The sequence below is a fragment of the Rhinolophus ferrumequinum genome, chromosome 12 (genome assembly GCF_004115265.2).
Source record: "Rhinolophus ferrumequinum isolate MPI-CBG mRhiFer1 chromosome 12, mRhiFer1_v1.p, whole genome shotgun sequence".
NCBI lineage: Eukaryota > Metazoa > Chordata > Mammalia > Chiroptera > Rhinolophidae > Rhinolophus > Rhinolophus ferrumequinum.
The window spans coordinates 79,268,291-79,287,871 of NC_046295.1; the positions used below are offsets into that span (position 1 = coordinate 79,268,291).

A 19,581-nucleotide genomic window follows, 5' to 3' on the forward strand; every position below is an offset into this window, starting at 1 on the left:
GAGGCAGCACAAAAGCCCCAGGCGTCAGGATTGCCGCCTTTTGCTCTCAGGGACATTAGATGGACAGCTTGGATGGGTCTTTGAAAAAGTCCGAGTCTGCATCCTCTGTCAGCACAGCGGCATTAGGAAATAATCCTGCCAGAAGTGATCTGAGGAGAGGACAGGCTGACGATGACCTTGCTGCCGTCCCCAGTCCATTGGGTTCACCCCACGGCTCTGATGCTGGAGTTGCTGGATTTACTGGCAGTGGAGGAAAGGAGGGTGACACGTAATGGTTAGGTGACAGGTAGTCTTTTTAGTTACTCAGACCTTGTTCCAGTCCCAGCTCTGCCGTTTACTAGTTAGCTAAATGTAGACAAGTGACATGTTCTCCAAGCCTCAGTTTCCTCACCTGTGATGTAGGGACTTCAGGTTTATTGGGTGATTAAAGCAAGCTGTTGGACAGCACGTGGCACCATAGTTGGCATGGGAAGGGCCCTCAGTAAATCAGAGATTTTATTATCATTGATGATTAGTAAATTTCTGTTTCTTCTGGAGAAGAAAATCATGAAAATGTGGCATCTAACAAAATCAAACCCCTCTTATCATCAGGCGTGAGTTGCCTGTCTCCAAAAATAAGACCAGAACAACCAGTCTTTTTCACTTGGGGGTGGGGTGGGGTGGTTGTGTGTGTGTGTGTGTGTGTGTGTGTGTGTGTGTGTGTGTGTAGGACTGATTGATCCCTCTCCACAAGATTCATTTTCTGAAAGGGGCGAGAAGAACGTCCCTGCCCCTTTAGGCTGATCACCTCCTTGCTTGCGCCAGGCCACCTTCGTTCCCTTTAGAGTGTAGCTCCTAGGCCAGTGCTCGTTTTAAGAAATACTTCCCCTTAGAGCACTGTGTGTGTGTGTGTGTGTGTGTGTGTGTGTGTGTGTGTGTAATCTCCTCCCCTCCCTGTCCAGTTTACTTTCTGTGTCATTGTGACTTCTCATTTTTCACTCACTTTCCACCAAGAAGTCTTCAATAATATGGAGTACAAGGCACTAAATAAAGCCCTGTGTGTCTAGGAAGAAAGCGTAACTAGATCAGTGATCAGTCTTAAATAATTCATCTGCAAGGGTTTTTTAGCACTTTTTTTTCCAGTCTGTTATATTTGTAACCCAACAATCTCCATTATCATGGCTTGGAATTTCACTCAAGGTTTTAAAATACAGAATGTTAACCCAAACATGAGCCTTAGCAGAAAGTATCTTCTCAGTTGTGCAACCACTACGAATGGTGAATAAGCAAATGATTGAATCATGAAATAATAGTTCACTAAAGAATTCAACTGACAGCTCTTTCCTGGTTCAGGTGTCAAGAGCTTGAGGTGGGATTATGCATCTAATGAGAAAGCCTGATTGGTCCCTCTCCATGAGATTCACTTTCTGAAAGGGCGAGAAGAACGTCCCTGCCCCTTTAGGCTGATCACCTCCTTGCTTGCGCCAGGCCACCTTCGTTCCCTTTAGAGTGTAGCTCCTAGGCCAATGCTCGTTTTAAGAAATACTCCCCCTTAGAGCACATTTCTTGTACTGTTTTGTTCCTTTGCATTCAACAGACACTTAGGGTCTCTGCTGATAGCCTAGAATGATTTGAACAGTATCTCGGGGTTTGGGAACCCTTCTCAGGAACAGAAGGGAGAGTCGGGGAAGGAAGTTTGACTTCCCGCCTGATGGGCGTCTCAGCCAATCAGAGGAGGCTGCCTGAGGCACACCTGACCCTTTTCTGTAGGATGGCTGCCCCATGTTCACGTGAGCAGCAGGGCAGGGAGCCTGCAGAGGGAGTCTCGGACTCTGACGGCTCTCCTCACAGTTGATTGGTTATTTTATCACATTTATACAGCAGCCTTCTTCCAGAGAAGAAATGTGGTGTGCCTTTTTTAATTGAGGAGTAGTTCCTGACTGCAGAAAGCTTTTTTGTTTTTCCCGCCACTGCCCCACCCCCCAAGAAAGCATTTTTTAAAAAATTCTTCTGGACAAAGAGAGAGAACGAAAGACTTGGTGAAAGATGTGAGAGCCATTAGCTTTAAATAAATAAAAAGCACGTGGCTGCGCGCCAGCGCCGTGCGGCTCCATCTCTGCTGTAACCCAGTCACACCCTCCCTGCGAGGGGACTTGGAGCTTCTGGTGTTGTCATGTGGGTTTCCACGCAGCTAGCTGCCTTGCCCATGTGGTGATGAGGAATCAAATCTGTCTGTCATCTTTGACAGCTGGGATTGGAGTTTTTGAGAATCCTTTTACAATGAGGAGTCTCAAAACAGAGCAGAGGGGCTGAGAAGGGACCTGAAATGCACCACATTGGTTCTTGGTGGCGATCTGATTTGATAAGACTTGGAGCTGACAAGTCCAGCTTACCTGTGGGAGGCGCTGGGGATCTCTCAGGCAAACATGGGGCCTGCTGGGTTCTTAGAATTCCAAGGCGCTCTCCTGAGGGGACCCCAGACCTCTTTGGTGGTAGTGGGGGGAGGTGGTTTGGTGGTTTGGGTTGCTTTAGTTTGGTTTTAATTATTGTCTTGCTGGTAGAACAAGTGCTTCCCTTAATTCTTTGTACCTGGATTGCTAACATATTTTCCCTTTTTTCCTCCCTCTTTTGATTTGGCTTCTCACTGCTCATTGTCTTCTTTTCCTGTCTCCTTCTTTCTTTCTCCTTGTTTGTTTGCCTCTGTTTTGCTCAGGTGGCTTCGGTGCTGCTCCAGTGTTTGGCAGCCCTCCTACTTTTGGGGGATCCCCTGGGTTTGGAGGGGTGCCAGCATTCGGTTCAGCCCCAGCCTTTACAAGCCCTCTGGGCTCGACGGGAGGCAAAGTGTTCGGAGAGGGCACTGCGGCTGCCAGCGCAGGAGGATTCGGGTAAGCCCCCTGGGGACGGGACCTAGGGCACCCACAAGCTCAGGCCAGCCAGAAGCACTGGGGCACACAACTCCTGTTTTGAAAAGGAAGTTCTTGCATTTTCTGTCCTCTTGACTGAGCTGAAGGCTCCTCCATTGAACTCAGCCAACAAGTTGCTCCAGGATTCCTATTCTCCCTGGGGAAGGAGAGCTCGTTCCTTCCGAGCCACACTCCTCGGTGTACATGAGTGGACACCAGCTGTGTGGCCGTCCCCTGATTGTAGAGTACTGGTTGGCAGACGCCTGTTCTGGTGGAGCTAAGTGATTAGTTAAAGGGAGAAAAATAGTCCTGCCATGGCTGCTTTGTAGCCGTGATCGTCCCTGGTGTGATAACCGCTGTTAGGAAGTTCTGAATGCATAGAATAGTTCTTCCCCACATCCTTTCGTTTTGGGATTGTTGTGCGTTCAACCATCATCCTTGAGCACACAACCCCCGTGTCACCTGCTCCACTCCAGAGCCCCAGAGTGGGTGTTCGGTCGTCCGTGCCGGGCACTAACGAGCCCCCTACACGTTTAAGAGTCTTGATGAGCGTCACGCAGCATTCGAAGCTGCTTCTATGGCCTTGTACATCTTCCCTTGAAAATGTCATATTAGGCATTTGCTTCTGAGGGCCCCACAGAATTAGTCTGGTAGCCAAAACCCCAAGGAGAAAATAGCTTTCCCCACACCCCAAAGTCCCAATAAAATACATGTGGTCATGAATACAAAGTGCCTCGTGCCAAGGAGGGATTGGGGTCTGAAATGAACATCCGGTAGATCTCACCCTCGGCCCTGGCTCAGGACCGGGAAAGCTAAAGATCTGGGGGGCGGGACGGGGAGGGGTCTTTGTGTTGGGGAATTGTCAGGGTACTGGCATGAGTCTCGATGAGGTGATATACCATCTTTATCTTGAAAATACTTATATTCTTATTCATACCCGGTCCCACCATGAAAGAACCTGGTGTGGAAATGTTGGCAAGTTTCAAGGAAAGTGAGCAAGTTGGTGTCTTGCTTCTTGGATTTCCTGTAGACTACTGAATCTTTTAAGTTCCCCCAGGACACCCCAAGCGTTAAAAGTTAAGGGAGAGTTGGGACTGACTGACACCAGTGTCCTTGGCAGGTTTCGAAGGACACTGACCTCTCCAGTGACCACCCAGCACAGAGTGCTACAGAGTCGCTGGGAGGTGTTTTGGGTGCCTGGGAATCTTGAGGTTTTGTTTCTTTTCTTTCTTTGACACCAGCTGTTTTCTTTACTAGCAGCCAAGTACCATGTTCTGCCTCGGAGGGGCTCTGCCATAGGACTCCTCACTGGCTGCTTAGGCCCAGTTTGGTGCACAGGGCTGATGAGGACCGGCTCCAGCATGAAATCTGCAAAAGAGCCTGTCACCGTCCCCTTTGTTCGGGTCCCTCGTCTCTGACCCCGCAGACATCTGAGGGGTTCCCGCTGTTGTTTGTGAGAGGCCCGAGGCGGGAATAGGACTACAGCAGGAGCGTCAGGGCCAGTCCAGAAACAGGACAGTGAGAGCAGGCCCGTGCTGGCCTGTGCGTATAGAAGATGCCTCACAGCCTGAAAAGTAGACGGGACCGAGACCCAGGCAGGAGCTGCAGATAGATACATGGGCGGGGGTTGTCGATAACGAGAAATGCTAAAATGATGGAATAAAATGGGAGAATTACGGGAGACAGAATGAGCAAAAAATGTAGCGCTGCTTAATTTCCCAGTGACCTGGAATTTCTAGACGGCGGGCAAAAAGTACCGCACCGGACACGCTGCATTTCCTGTTGTCCTGTTGTTGTTCCTCCCAAAGTGGAGGTGAGGGTTTGCTCTGGGCTCTGGCCTCTTCTTTCCGAGAGGCTGCTGGTTTAAGCCACGTACGTCACCTCGATTCATGTATGTTGTTCCTCCGAAGACTGAGGAGGCTGGACTGCGGCTTTCGGGCCACAGGGTGACGCGCGGCCCCACTAACCACCGTCCGGTTTCTCACTGGAACCCAGGTTTGGGAGCAGCAGCACCACCACCTCGTTTGGCACCCTCGCAAGTCAGAACGCTCCGACTTTTGGATCTCTGTCCCAACAGACTTCCGGTTTCGGGACCCAAAGCGGAGGGTTCTCCGGCTTTGGATCAGGCACAGGAGGTAGGCAGCCAGACGGCCGTCCCTCCTGCCTTTGCCCCCGCAAAACCCCCCCACCAAGGAAATGAGTACTGTTTACCTGGCTGTTCACTTTAGTCTTTTAGAGGCTGATAGTGCTTGAAAGACAAAATGTTCTTTTGAGGTTTTAATTAGACTTGTGACATTGTGTCGTTTGTTACCAGATAAAGAAATGACTGACTTGATTTTCTCTCAAGATCGGAGAAGCCCAAACAAGAATCATCTTACTAGATCTTGGTTTAAAAATCCAAGCCAGCAGACTCAAAAACTAAGATGGAGAGACTTCAGAAAATGCGTTTCATTTGTTTAACACTCTCCTTCAGACAGTGGAGTGTGGATGTTCTCTTTTTATCTTTGCAACACACTTGTGAGGCAGAGAAGTTAGGCATCGTTACTGTTTCACAAATGAAGATTCAGACACCCCAAGGGGCCAGTTTGCCCAAAGGGCCAATGGGGAGCAGCACAGCCTGAAACCCAAGGGTGCTGCTTCTCTGGCCTCAAGCAAGAGGAAGCAAGTGGGTGGGAAAGTAGAAAAACATTTTCCTAGCGAAATGGATCTGTGTGTCGCCGTGTAGCTAAGTGACAAGGCCTGTGCCAGAGACCCTCAGCCCGCACCGCCGGTGGGGAGGGAGGGAGGGAGGGCTGGGCCTGGAACCCGTCCACCTGTGTCCTGCAGGTGTGTGTTTTAACATCACCCTTTTCCTCTTTTCCAGGATTCAGCTTTGGATCATCTAACTCGTAAGTATCTGTGTCCAGCTTTGAGTCATTAAATAAGGATGGAAGTGTGTGTGGTATGTGAAAATAGCAGCCTACTAATTCTTGCTCTAGTTGTACATTTTCCTGTTAAAAGCTTGTGCTGGAAGCATGGGGGTTTGGCGGCCAGTTTGGGCTTTGTGGACTTGCCGATCTTGGCAGGAATGTGGTCAGAGGTGCCAGGCCTGGCTCTCCGGGGCCATGCATGAGAGAGGGTGGGCCTTCTGGTGAGCAGAGACCGGAAGGCAGCACTCAGAGCTGCTCTGCCTCCCTGCCTGCCTCCCTCCCTCCTTCCTTTCATCCTTCCCTCCTTCCCTGTTGGTGTCTCAGAAGCTTCATGCCAAGCCCTGTGTTCCGGGCCCATTAATCAGTCTTCTTTTGTGACCCTCACTCTATGCTTTTGTGTAGAATTGCATGACAAGAAAAATTCAGTGTGGACTTTGAACACAGGCAGTTGTGTGAGCCCCGAAGCCCTTCCTCGATCACAGCAGGAGCTGATCTCCCTCTCCCCGCGCTTCCTTGCAGGTCTGTCCAGGGCTTTGGTGGCTGGAGAAGCTGAGTGGGTGTCCGTGTCCCTTTCAGTTCCTGTGACCAACTGGCTTCTCAGCTCCTCTTCACTGAGAAACACTGAAGCAGTCCTTTAAAGTGGTCATTCTCGTTGAGACACCCCCAGAAAGAAACCAGAACTCTAGAGACGCTTTCTGTTTTATAACTTCGTGTTGGTTGTCCCTTCCCCATCCCCACCCCGCTATTAAACTGTTTGGTTTGTTTCCACGCAAAATGTACGTGGGTTTTTTGAGCTAAGGAGAGCGGTTTCCTCAATTCTGTGTACAGCCTTCCACTGGCTGTACCGAAAGTAAGCAGCATAGGTGTCGCTGAACCAGGGCAGTGCACGGGAGCTTCTCCCCGTCTTCTCAGACTAGGGCTCCCCACAGAGGGAAGAGGGTGCTGGCTAGTCACCTTTTTGAGGCCGTAACTTGGTGCCTCCTTTTCGTGTCCTTTTTGCTGTTGGTTGTCGGGACCCTCGAAGTGCCAGCTTTTGTATTGGTTGGAAGGGAAGACACTCGGTCGCGCAGGCCCCGCATCCAGGAGAGGTGGCGCCTGAGGGTGCAGGTAGCTGGGAGGTAAACCTGGAAAACAGACCATGAGGGTGGTAACAGGTGTGCTGCCTCTGGGACAGACGCGTGAACTCTTCTCACTGGGCTCTCAGGCACTGTGTGTCCCACAGCTAATTTCTCCTGCGCTGCAGAGGACGTGGGCAGTTGATGGGCAAGACAGCCTTTCTCTCCAGTAGGTGACAGTGACATTGGTAACCACGCCTGGCCCGCTGTCCATTAACCGCGGTGCAGATAACCCTTGGGGAGACCCAGGAGTTGAGAAGATGTTGCTTCTGCCGGTACAACACAGCCTGGAGAGCAGGACTTGAGTCTTGCTGACGTGCCAGTGGTACCGCGTTTCGGGTCTGGGCGTGCTTTGTTTCTTGGGCCTGTGACGTGATAGTCGCTGGCGAACAAGGGCTGCCTCACATCCGAAGTAGGTATAAGAATTTGTTCATCTTTCTTGCCCAAACCCTGCCCGTGCTTCAGCTTGGGTCATGTGCAGAAAGGGTCTCAAAGGGACAGTTGTTTAGATCTTTACGTATTGGGCAGTTGTGCTTGTGAAATGTTTTAGTAAAAGTTCCCCAGGTGATTTAATTTGTCACGTTACAGCCAGGTGGCCTTGCTGGTTCTGTTGGCTTGTTGGGGAGGGTGGACCTCGTCCGGGTCCCCCTGTGCCACAGCCGGCCCTGCTGGTCCCCGCTCTGCCGGTGCCCCTCACTCACAAAGCCCCGGTCTTGTGGGTTCTGATTCAGTTGGACTGAAACGGCCTGGGCGCCTGCGGCACTGAGCTCAGTGGCTTCTTGCACTCGTCAGGAGAGGAGGCTGGTAACGCAGCTCTGCTGGTGTCGGGAGTCCCAAAGCAGAATCAGATGTGTGCACGTCCCTGGGCACTTGTCTACTCTGTGGTTTGTGAGTCTGGAGGGGGTGCTCTGCCAGACTTCCATTGAGGAGGGCATCTGCCTCTCCAAAAGCTTGGACTTCGATGGTTTAATGTGTGTTTTGGTCCTTGTGGAACTGAAAAGCCTGTCCTCACCTGTTCTCACATGAGGCCCCCTCAGCCGTGGGGCACGGACAGTCCCCAAGACATCCACACAGGTAGGCCTGGGATTTGTTCCTCCCACATGCAAGCTCCTTAGTTTGTACACCGGGGCCATCTTGAGAGAGAGGAACTCAAATTTAGATGGGAAAAGCTTATGACAGAGGCCTCGCTTTAAAGAGAGTAATGTGACGAGGTGACTTCTGCCTTGGCATGTCATCCTGTCGACCAGCACCCAGACTGAGCCAGTCTCCTGCCCGTCTGTTTCCCCCGGCGGCTTTTTTATAAATAGAAGCTGGTTTGGCCTAAACCCTTGACCTCAAATTCTCTGTTAATCCTCCATGGAGGTGGCGTGTGACATCTCTGCATAAGGCCATATCAGCTGTGCTCGGCCAGATAACCACTGACTCCTGATGCCTGAGCCCCTCTGAGTTCCTTTTTTGGGGTCGATTACACTGGTAGGTGGCGGGGGTCATCTCAGAGTGCACCAGTGTGCGTCCCCTGAAACCCAAGCTCCCAGGATGCCGGGTGGGGAATGCAGGGTGGCTCCAGCCTGCCCCAGGAGGAGATAGCTGGGCGTGGGCCTTTCCCGGTCGGGCGGGCAGAGGGCTGGGTGAGAGTGGCGATGGTGTCCAGTGAGAGGAAGGGACCACAGCTGCTCAGTGGGCCTAGGAGCCGCCCCACCCAGCTCTCAGAGAGTCGGCTGCAGTGGCAGGAGGCAGGCAGTCGGCTTCATTTATTTCTGCTTGTGTAACTCAGGAAAGGCAGGAAGGAAAGGGGGGAAGGTGGTTTAATGAATCGTGTTTTGGTTGGCTTTTCCAGATGTAAATGTTGTGTGTTCATAATCGGTGCTTCCTATGGCAGCATGGGATGGAGGCCATGAATTGCATTTCTCGGGAAAAGGAAGAACCCACAGGACAAAACGGGCGTGTGTACAAGTCCCCTTTCAGGCTGACATAGCTGAGCAGGGATCCCCTCACTGTCCCGCCCTCTGGCAGCCTCCAGAGAAGTTTCTAGGTCAGGCACTCCGGAAAGGGCGTGGACCGTGTGGGCTGCCACTGACTGTGACCCTGAGCCTTACCAGGTCTGAGGCCGGAACCAGGCACGTGGCCTCTTCATGTCAGGAGAGCTCTTCACTCAGTGATAAAATGGAAATTTGCCGGTCATGTCGGCTGGTTGTGAGAATTTAATGAAGTGATTGATGTATGTAGAACACTGGGCACAAAGTAGGTTCTCAGTAAACGGAGACTCTTCTCACCTTACAGACCTTGCCGTACATCCGGGCTAGACAGCCCTTGGGGGCATCTTCCACCTGGCTGTGCGGCCCCTTGTCAAACACAGGGCCACAGTGAGTCGGCCCTCACTCGACGAAGCTCGAACGCAGCTGTGCCCAGTTGTGACCTCTGACTCGGCAGAGCGCCATTGGGCCCTCGGATGTGTGTTTGACAAGCGTTGCAGGTGGTCCGTGGACCACATTTTGAGAAACCATTTACCCACAATAACTATAACTGTCTCACCCTACTCCCCCTCCCCCCTCCTCCCTCCTCCCCCCCCCCCCCCCCCCCCGAGGATCTGAAAGAGAGCCTGTCTCCTCCCATGACATGTTTGTTTTGCCACTAATCCAGGGTTAGAGATCTTGCTGAAATTGTCAGTGACAGACACCGAGTTTAAATTTGAGCTACTCTTTGGGCACTTGATCAAAAAATGTATACGAAAGCACAGGTAGGCTGTCACCTCCTTCCCGGTCAGCTTCTGCACCCCTCTGTGAAGTCTCCCCGAGTACCCTACCAGGTGGGAGGAAGTACCTTCCTTGACCTCACCCTGTCTCCCGGTGAGGCTCACTCCCGCCCTCTGGTCACCGAGTACTTTGTGGCAAAGTACTGTAGGAGGAGTGGTTTCCCTGTAGGGGTTTACTTTGCCCTCCCGAGCTTGGCTCCGGTCTTTTCTCTTTCTCTCCATTTGCATCAACTCCTGGGATCCCGTGCAGTGTCTCGTGAGCACCTGCCCAGCTTCGAAGCATTTGCTGGCTCTTACACTCTCCGTCCTTTCAGGTGTCGCTAGCTGGTGGGAAGCAGGGGCAGGGTGGCTCTCCCTCCTGCTCTCTTCCCCCTGATTTGTCTGTTCATCACTCATGTGTGGACAAAGGCATTTGGACTTCATTGTTTTAGCCTCCAAACACCTCTTTTTCAAATGTTTCCTGTGAGAAGTTCATACTGAGCCAAAGCAAAAAGGGCCCCATGGTCACCTAAATTGGGGAAAAGAATGGACAGAGCAAATGTAATAGCTCTTTTTATTACAGGACTCTCTTGAGCCTTTACTATTCACCTTTGGTTTTTAAATCAGTAAAGTGACATGGTCTGCTATCACCAAGTCGTCTTAACCTTGGAACCTGTCTGCTAGAGCCGGATTCCCTGGGACTCCTCCTGGGGACTGCCCACCATTGGTGTTGCTGGACGAGCGCTTAGCTTACTTCCTGGAGGCTGCGTCTAACGCGTGCTCCTCTCGTGCAGTCAGCCCACGACCCACAGGTCAGGCCCGTGTAAGGGTCCTCTGTAGTTTTGGTCCTCAGTTGGGAATCGTATTCGGTTACACAGGGGTGGTCTGCGCCCGACCCCCACCCTGCTGCACGTTGGTCAAGGGTCAAGTATATTCGATTATAAGAGTGGTGGTAATTCATTGCGTGCTTCCACTGTGCCGGGTGCTGCCTGTCCTAAGTGCTGCATGGACATTTGCACGTTTAACCTATGAGCTAGACACTGTAACCCATGTCTTCCAGATGAGAATGGGAGGCCGAGAGGGGAAGCTGAGTCTCAAGCCAGGTGGTGGCGGAGCCACCAGGAACCCGGGCTGTGCCTCTGCCCTTCCTGTGTCACACCCCTGCCCTCTGCTAGGCCCGGGCCGCCCACCATTCCCCAAGGTAGTCATTCATTTTCAAAGAAATACCTGCCACTTGTGCCAGCGACACTGCAGAACCCCTTATCACGCTCCTGTCCTGTCTGCCCTGTGAAAATGAGAACGACCGCAGCAGACGTTCTGCCTATTGTGTAGTTATTTGACCCGATCCGCTGGTTCCACCCTGGTACGTGGTCATTGTCTGTCTAAACCACGACCCCAGGGAGCGAGGAGGTAGAGGCTGAGTCTCTCTGGCCCGTTGGCATGCCCGTGCACAGATGGGGGCTTGTTCTGCTTTTTGATGAAGGTGAGCAGGCCCTGGAGGAAGCAGCTGGCGCCACGCCCTCTGGCTATCTAATCCTCTCCTTCCTGCGCTGGCTCTTCCGGGGTCTGGCTTTGAAGTTTTCCAGAATCCCACAGGTCAACCACGGACCCAGTGACTGAAGCGGCAGTTGCTCCATTGTTGAGCCCCTGTCTGCTTATAAATAGCACCCTGCCCATTCCACAGCCCTGGCCGGAGATTCTCCGCGTTGTTTTCAGCCCTAGATCGCCAGCTGCGAGGAAAGCGTGTGTGGGAGGGGGCGGCAGATGGGAGCGCACAGCAGTATATGGGGGTGGCCGAGCTCACCTCGCCTCTCGTGGCTTCCCTTCAGCACCGTTCCTGCCTGACCTCCCCTGGGTACCAGGAGTCGTGGGCTGTGAGGAAACAGGAGGGTTAGGAGGCTCCTTCCTCACCCTCCCGAGGCTGGTTTTCAAAGCCACGCCAGGCCCGGCCTTCCACCTGGGAATCCTTACCGTGGCATGCAGGTCCCACGTTGGTCCTTCTTGCCTCACTCTCCAGGCCCCGCTGCACGGCTCTGTGCCTCAGGTGGCCCGTTCTCCTACCCCGCTCAGACCCTGCTGGCCTCGGCCTCGGCTGCAGTGCTCCATGCCGTAGCTGCTCACCCCACGGGTCTCAGTTTCAATAATTCCACTTCCGCCTGCGCTGTCCCAGGCTGCCAGTCCTGCTCAGATCCAGCAGCTCCCACGTTTGTGTTCTCCTATCCTACTGCACTGCTAGTTTGAGGCATAAATTATTCATGTATTTAGTTGGTTGGTTGGTTTATCTAGTCTGTCCCCCGTCCCCTAAACAGTCAGCTCCTTCAGGGCAGGGACCCCGTCAGCCTTGTCTGTCCTCAGCCTGACAGCATCAGGACAGCAAGGAACTGGGATAAATGCTACCCCAGAATGACTTCCCAGAAAGAACTAGCACTCCTCAAAAGCCAGACCACAGCAGCAGATGACAAAGGGGGTGGGAGAAGGGCTATTACCGACAGTTCAAGGGTGTGGAACCAGCTGAGCACACCAGGGCCACAGCAAGGCCACTGTCAGAGCCAGGCCCAGGGACTGGCTCTAGTGCCCTGTGCCTGCGCTGACCAGAGCCCCCAGCGGCCATCACTGCAGTGGCCCTCTGCTTCTCATCAGCCCAGGTGGGTGTGCTAGCTTGGGGCCAGAGCAGCTGTCAGTGGCACAATGAGTGACGAAGAGCACGAGCTGGACACAGAGCTGGGTACAAGCCTCTGACGCTTCCCCACTAGAGCAAGTGTCATCTGGCCCAAGCTGAAATGGGGCAGATGCCACATAGCTCACAGGGCAAGTATGTGCAGGGTGCAGGATGGTGTCTGGCATAATCACTGGGCATCCACAGGTGGCTTCTGTGGCTTTACAGTGAAACCAGGAGCTGTAGCCACTGGCCCAGGCAGACAAGCTCCAGTGCCCTCCTGCCCTGGATACACGCCCACAGTATTTTCTTCCAGTCCCAGAGCTGAACAGCAGCACTCACTTCAGGACCAAGACCCCCAAAAGAGGGACAGGGCCTCAGGCTGAAACATACTTGCCTTTGTTTCCCCCTCAGACTCATCCTGGCCCAGGAGGGTGCAGGGCTAGCCCCAAGGGAAGGATCACCTGGACCCCTCCTCCAGTCTGTAGGTTTCTTTCCCTGCAGTGAGAACAGTCGCGTGCATGGCTCACACCCCACCAGAGCCCCTCTGAGCCCCACCCCTTGCTAATCCTACCATTCCTGAGCTCTCCAGCTGGCCAAGGGGTTCTGGGGCGGGGGGCAGGGGGGGGAGAGCACGGGAGGGAGGCGCAGGAAGGTCGGCAGGCCGAATTTTGAGTCACTGGCTGCAGCTGACAGAAGGGCTGTACGAGCTGATGGAACAGCTTAATTGTCACCAGCCAACATTTTCAGAAGCATTTAGAATTCCCGAGTCTTGGGATGTTTGTTTTTAAATCAGTTTCATTCTCTGTGTTTTAAGGAACAAGATTTGCCCCGATCTAGGGAAATGAAACTATTATCATTTGATGTTAGCATGTTCTGCATGTGGTGATTTGACAGTGCAGCCTGAATTCCTCCCATGGACCCTCTTGCCCAGGGCCCAGGGGAGCCGAGCTCGTCCATGACCAAGTGCTAGCAATTACTCTGAGCCGAATTCAGGCCTGGATCCTCTTCCCCACTCGGGCTTCAGCCATCTTACCTGGCTGGCTCCTGACTCTGTCTATATGGTCTTCTTTCATTTTGAGCCATTCTGGAAGCGAATAAACATCATCATTGAGACATTCATTCAAGCCAAGTGGCGTTCAGACTCTGCTGTGTGGGTGTCAGCATCACAGATGGCAGGACCAGTGTCAGCATCCAAAAGCATTTATCGATGTGTCCTGCTTCCTGTCCGTGGCTCCCCCACCACTCCGTCTGCACAGCAGGCACCTCGTGCTTTGTGCTGATGGGTGGTGGGTCTGGCTGTTCCAGCCCCACGCTTATCACCTGGCCCTTTTCTCACTGAGCGTGTTGGCCATAGGATGTATGTTCCCTTCTGTGGCCCTGGCACACAGCACAGCTGGCCCACGCGGGACTCCCACATTTTAGGACTAGAGATTATCCTTCCTGCTTCCCTCCTTGAATATAGAAGGGAATTGAGACCCAAAAAGGGGAAGAAAGTGACTCAGTCCCACACATTGATGATTGGTTAACACTGTGGGTATGCCTGGGCTTGAAATCCTAGCTGTGTGATTTCAGGCAGGTCACTTAACTTCTCTGAGCTCTGCTTTCATCTATAAAAAGAGGGAATGGTAATACATTCATCTAGATTCATTGCAGATTAAATCAGATGCTGCATATAAAGCTGATATTATCATCATCATTTGTTAAAATGAGAGCAGAATGTTAAGTTCCTCATTCCTGACCCATTTCTCTTTTACTACATAGAATGACCCTAGCACTTATTAGTATGTGGCTATAATTGAGCAGCTAAAATGAATCTGTTGCAAGATCTGAGACGGTTGCTCTGTTAGCTATTTATGTTCCAAAACAAAGGAAATTGTTGCCCAAAGGTAAAATCTTTCTCAGACCATTATATGTAAAAAGATATACATGATGTGTCAGCTTGTGCAATAAATGTTTACTGGTGAAGAAAAATATCCAATCAAACTTGTGGTAAATATTTTATCTCCACATATTCAACCCTGCCATAAAAATCATTAAATGGAAGTGGTAACAAAATAGTAAGGCTATCAAAGACTTAAACAACACTGTCAACCAACTTGGACCTAATTGACGTTTATAGAACACTCCCCCCAACATAGTAGAATTACGTTCTTTTCAGGTGTACACAGATACCAAGATAGACCGTATTCTGAGTCATAAAATAAGTCTTAGTAAGTTTGAAAGGAGTCAAGTCTCAAACAAAATATGTTCCCTGACCGCAATGGAATTAAATTAGAAATCAATAACAGATATCTGGAAAATCCCCAAATATTTGGAAGCTAAATAACACATTTCTATATAACCCATGATTCAAAGAAGATATTTTAAAAGAAATTGGAAAATATTTTTAACTGAAAAATGAAAACGTCCCATCACGATTTGTGGTGCTAAAGCTGTACTTGGAGGGAAATTTATAGCACTAAGGTGCCTATATTTAAAAAAGAAGAAAGCTGTCTAAGAAACTAGAAAAAAACGTAATGAAGCCCAAGATAGGCAGAAGAAAGGAAATAATAAAGATCTGAGCAGAAATTAACAAACGAGAAAACAAAACAAAAAGGAAATCAATAAAACCAAAAACTGGTTCTTTGAGAAAATCAAATAAACTTCTAGCCAGACTGGTCAGGGAAGAAAAGAAGACACATTACCAATGTCAGGAATGAGAAAGGTGACATCACGGCAGATTCTTCAGATATTAAAAGGACAATTGGCATATTATGAATATGTTTATGCCAATAAATTCAACAGCTGAGATGAAATAGACAAATTCCTTGAAAAAGACAAGCTATCAAAACTCATGAAGAAATAGATAACCTCAGTAGCTTTATAGCTATTGAAGTAATTTATCACCTAAAACTTTCTCATAAAGAAAATTCTAGGTCCAAATGGCTTCTCCGGTGAGTTCTACCAAATATTTAAGGAAGAAATAATACCAATTATACACAAACTCTTCCGGAAAATTGAAAGAATGTTTTCGCTTCAGATCAGGAACTAGGCAAGAATTCATTCTCACCACTTCAGCCCAACATCGTACAGGAAGATCTAGCCTATGCACTAAGGCAAGAAAAGGAAAGGCACCCAGATTAGAAAGGAAGAAGTTACGTTTTGTTCACAGATAACATGATGATCTATATAAAAAGTTCTGTGAAGTCTAAAAAAAAAAAAAAAAAACTAGTAAGTGACTTCAGCAAGGTTGCAGGATATATGCTTAATATACAAAAAAATGTATTTCTGCATACTAGCAATGAATAATCAGAAATTGAAATTTTAAAAGCCAATACCATTTACAGTAGCATCAAATACGTAAATCAGTTAGGTATAAGCCTGACAAAAGATGTGCAAGTCCTGTACCCTAAAAATTATAGAGTGTTGCTGATCAAAATTAAAAATGAAAGCACGCCTAACTAAATGGAGGCATATATGTTCATCAATAGAGACTGTCAAGACTCGATATTGTTAAGATGTCATTTTTCTCGAAATTGATGTACAGAGTCAATGCAATCCCATGAAAATCCCAGCAGGCTTTTTGTTTTTATAGAGAGAGGGAAAGGAACACACAGGCTGCAAACGCCTCTCTCTCAGGTGGCCTTTCTTTCTCCCACCTCATCCATCTCGCCTCATTTACACCCCTGAGCAGGGATTGGACAGATGCTAACCAGAGTGTGCCTGGGTCTGTCAGCCTGTGAGGGGCCCGGGAGTAGGAAGTGACAGCACATGTATTGTTTTTCACCTTCCCCATTTCAGCCGAAATTGGCACAGAAAAGAAAACCATTTAACATCTGCTTACAAGGTCAGTAGCAGCTAACACCTACTGGGTGCCTGGCCATGTGCCAAGGGCTGTGTTGCTGAGCCACCGAATCCTTTCCTGTGAAGCCAGCACCAAAGCCCCACCTCTCACATGAGGAGATGGAGGCTCAGAGGCTTGCAGTATTAATAGCTCAGATTTCCTGAGCACTTACTATGTACCAGGTACTGTTCCGGGTGTTCTGTATCAGTTGACCTTTGAACGCCCACCCCAATCCTAAGAGGTAAGCACCTATTTTTATCCCCATTCTGTGTTTGAAGACACTAAGACCTGAGAGCAAAGGTTACCTGCTCAAGTCACACAGCCTGGGAGGGTGCAGCAGGCATGCAAACCAGGTGAGCTTGCCATGACCCTCTCCTGCCTCCCCACCCAGTTGGGTCAGAAGTAACAGGAAGTGCAATCTGGAGAAGCCTGGAGGACAGCTGACATGCAGGGACTTCCACATGTGGACTCTCTGGTTGTCTCCTTCACAGAATCTTCTCTTGGTCATTCACAAGTGATGGGCTCGTGCTTCTAGGGAGCCGCTGCCACTGGGGCACAGCTAACCTGGGCTGAGAGAGGCGTCCATAGGTGCTCTCTCCCGGTGGTAAGGGCCCCAAACCGAGGGACCGGCTGTGTCTCACTCCCTTTTGTTCTCAGCCCCAGAGCCGGCATGGAGCCCAGCACCCCCTTCGCTCATTGCTTGTGAAATAACATTTGAAATCCTTAACCAGGCTCGTCTCTGCATCCAAGTGCTGTCTCCCCAGTCGGTTCCTCAGCCACCCAGGGCTTTCCAACCCACGACCATCCCTGTCAGTGCTGCTGCTTCTGTGGAACGCGCATCCTCTCCCCTTTCTCATGCCACTAAGACACTCCGGCCCAGTGTCCAGGTCTCCGCCTAAGGGCCTCCTTGTGGAAGCCTTCCTGACCCTGCAGCCCAGGCTGGGCCCATCGTATTCCTGTTCACGGCCCTGTGCAGAGGTCATCGTGTTAGTTCTGTGTAACATCTCACTTGTCTTCTCGGGACTGTGGTCTGAGCTGCTGCTTCTCCAACACCCGGCAAAGGACCTCATGCACAGATGATTAAAAGTACATTTGTCCACACGGAAGTGCTGATGCTCGCCACAACACGGATGAACCTGGAAAACACTGCAGGTGGAGGAAGCCAGATACAGACCACACCTTATATGATCCCACTCACAGACTGTCCAGAATAGGGATCTCTATAGAGACAGAAGGCAGATTAGTTGTATAGGGCCGGGGTGGGGTCGCGGGTGATAGCTAACAGGTAGAGAGGGTGGTTTTCCCCTTTTTTTCAGTGATGAAAATATTCCCAAATTGACTGGTGATGACTGCACAATTTTGTGAATTTACTAAAAACCATTGACTTGTACGCCCTAAATGGGTGAATTGTATGGTATGTGAACTATTACCTCAATAAAGCTGTGGAAAAAACTGAATACACTCGTCTGGCCAACTGGCTGGTGCTCTGTGTATTTCTTGATGCTGAGAATCCTAGATAACCAAGTCCTGTCGTCTGGATGTCGCAGTGACTTTCAGCCTTATTTAAAGAGAGACGAGTCTTTGGTCTCTAATAGAAACGCCGGCCCAATGCCATTCTCAGGCAGCCCGTAAGCGTGTTTAACTCGGAGCACAAGCGCTACGCTTTGCCAGCTCCAGCTGGAGGATGGGCTAGGTGTGCGTGTGCTGGCTTGCAGATTAGGAAAACCACAGCATGCGAGGTCAGGCGGCGAGCCCGACCTCACTCAGCAAGGCAAGTAGCAGCCAGGAATAGCACAGGGCCTCCGACTGCGCCTCACTTGCTTTAAACACCCGGCGCACCATCCTCCCCGTCTGATTAAAAAAGGGACCATAAAAAAATGAACCAGAGCAGTGGCACTTAAACTGGGTTCAGGCCGACGGAGGAACTAATCCTGTCTGTGCGTTTCAGTCTGCAGGGACACGAGGGACGGGCCCTGCCCAGCCGGGAGCTGAGCTAACTGCTGCCAGGATCCAAGGCAGCTGTGTGGGTTTTCCTCCCTGGCCACAGGCACTGGGACGGAGCTCGATCGCTCAGATGTGTTTTCTCACAGTTCTTAATTTCGTTGTCCAGTGCCAGCGGGGCTGCTGATGTCGCGTACTCAGCTGTGGGCCTTCTGCACCACCTTAAGAAACAATGGTTACGGGCACTCTGGGAGAATGGAGGTGTGGAAGGGCCGGTGGTGTAGCCGAAAAAGCAGTGACAGAGGGGGGTCAAAAGATGGCTGTTTGAAACCAGCCCCATTCTGCAACTTCCCAGCTGAGTGACCTTTCATTTAGCAAGTCCCTCCACCCTTTCTGAGGGCCAGTTTCCCCACCTGTAAAAGGGGAAACACCACTCGATGTGATCAGTGGTGACAGAAAAGGGCTTGGCAGTGCCAGGCGCTTGCTGTTCGGACGTGCGTCTGTGCAGGAGTAGTTGTGTGCTAACGATTTGGGAGGATCATTTTTGAATACTGCATGTGCTCAGTGGCTTGTCACTCCCGACAGTATTTGCCTTAATCGAATGCCCGGACCCCAGCCAGGTGGGAAATAGTTTCTGTGAGGCCACCCAGGCAGGATAGACGATGACCAAGACAGATCAAGCCAGAGGTGACAGAGAACTCCTGGGCTGTTAGAAATGTCCAGAGGCCTGAGAGCGCCACCAGCCATCGCCTCTCTGCCCGTCCCAGTAAGCTGTCTCCTTGGACCAAATGGGGTTTCCTTCTGCCTCAGATCCTAACCTACAGTGAGTGTCCCGAGCAGAGGTTGGGCTCTACCCAGAGCGACTTCAGAGGCTGTGGTTGGGATGGCTGTGCTCCTGCGTCTCCCAGAAGTCTTAAGGCAGGTGGGCCTGGCCCAGCCGGACAGCCGGCTCTCCCGGGTCCAGGTTCCTGTGACAGCTGGCTCGAGGCTGCTGTCTGTTTCATCACAGTTTGGGACTTCTAAATTTAACCCGCTATCAGCTTCAGAGGCTGGAGGGCTTCCACTGTGACTAAATGCCACTTGGAATCCACTCTACTCATAACCACCCTGCCTGCACATGTCCCTCCCAAATGGTACCCCCAAATGCAGGCTGCCATCTGAGCGTCCTCGCTCTCCTGCATGTCTGCATGAAGCCGCGAATGCCTGGGTGACCTGGGCTTTATCCCGATAGGACCCAGTTCAGCTTCCTCCTGCCGTTGGCGAGGCCCGCTCCCGTTCTCTCTTCACCCTTGTGAACACACGCATGTGCACACACACACACCCCATGGTGTCTCACGGGCAGAGCTCAGGAGCCGACTCCACAATCAGAAGCCAAACCACAACAGTGAACCGTACCACCCAGAAGCCATCTGGGTGGAGGCAGCCGGCGGAGCCTATTACGCAATTTCCTCTGCAGTGTCTCAGACCCAGGAGACAGGATGCAGAGTGCCGTTGGGTTACTGAAATGTGGAAAACCCAGAG

At 51.0% G+C, this 19,581-nt stretch overlaps 1 protein-coding gene across 6 annotated transcripts in view; it reads left to right on the forward strand.

Moving 5' to 3' along the window:
• NUP214 (nucleoporin 214) overlaps positions 1 to 6,559 on the forward strand; it is a 92,789-nt gene extending 86,230 nt beyond the window's left edge. For 5 of the 6 annotated variants that reach the window (XM_033123094.1, XM_033123099.1, XM_033123096.1 and 2 more), the window contains exons 33-36: positions 2,693 to 2,864; positions 4,878 to 5,017; positions 5,746 to 5,770; positions 6,311 to 6,559. In XM_033123094.1, the coding sequence (XP_032978985.1) occupies positions 2,693 to 2,864; positions 4,878 to 5,017; positions 5,746 to 5,770; positions 6,311 to 6,344 (371 nt within the window). In that variant the 3' untranslated portion in view covers positions 6,345 to 6,559. The other variant, XM_033123098.1, reaches the window with a different exon arrangement.
• The last annotated feature ends 13,022 nt before the right edge of the window (positions 6,560 to 19,581 follow it).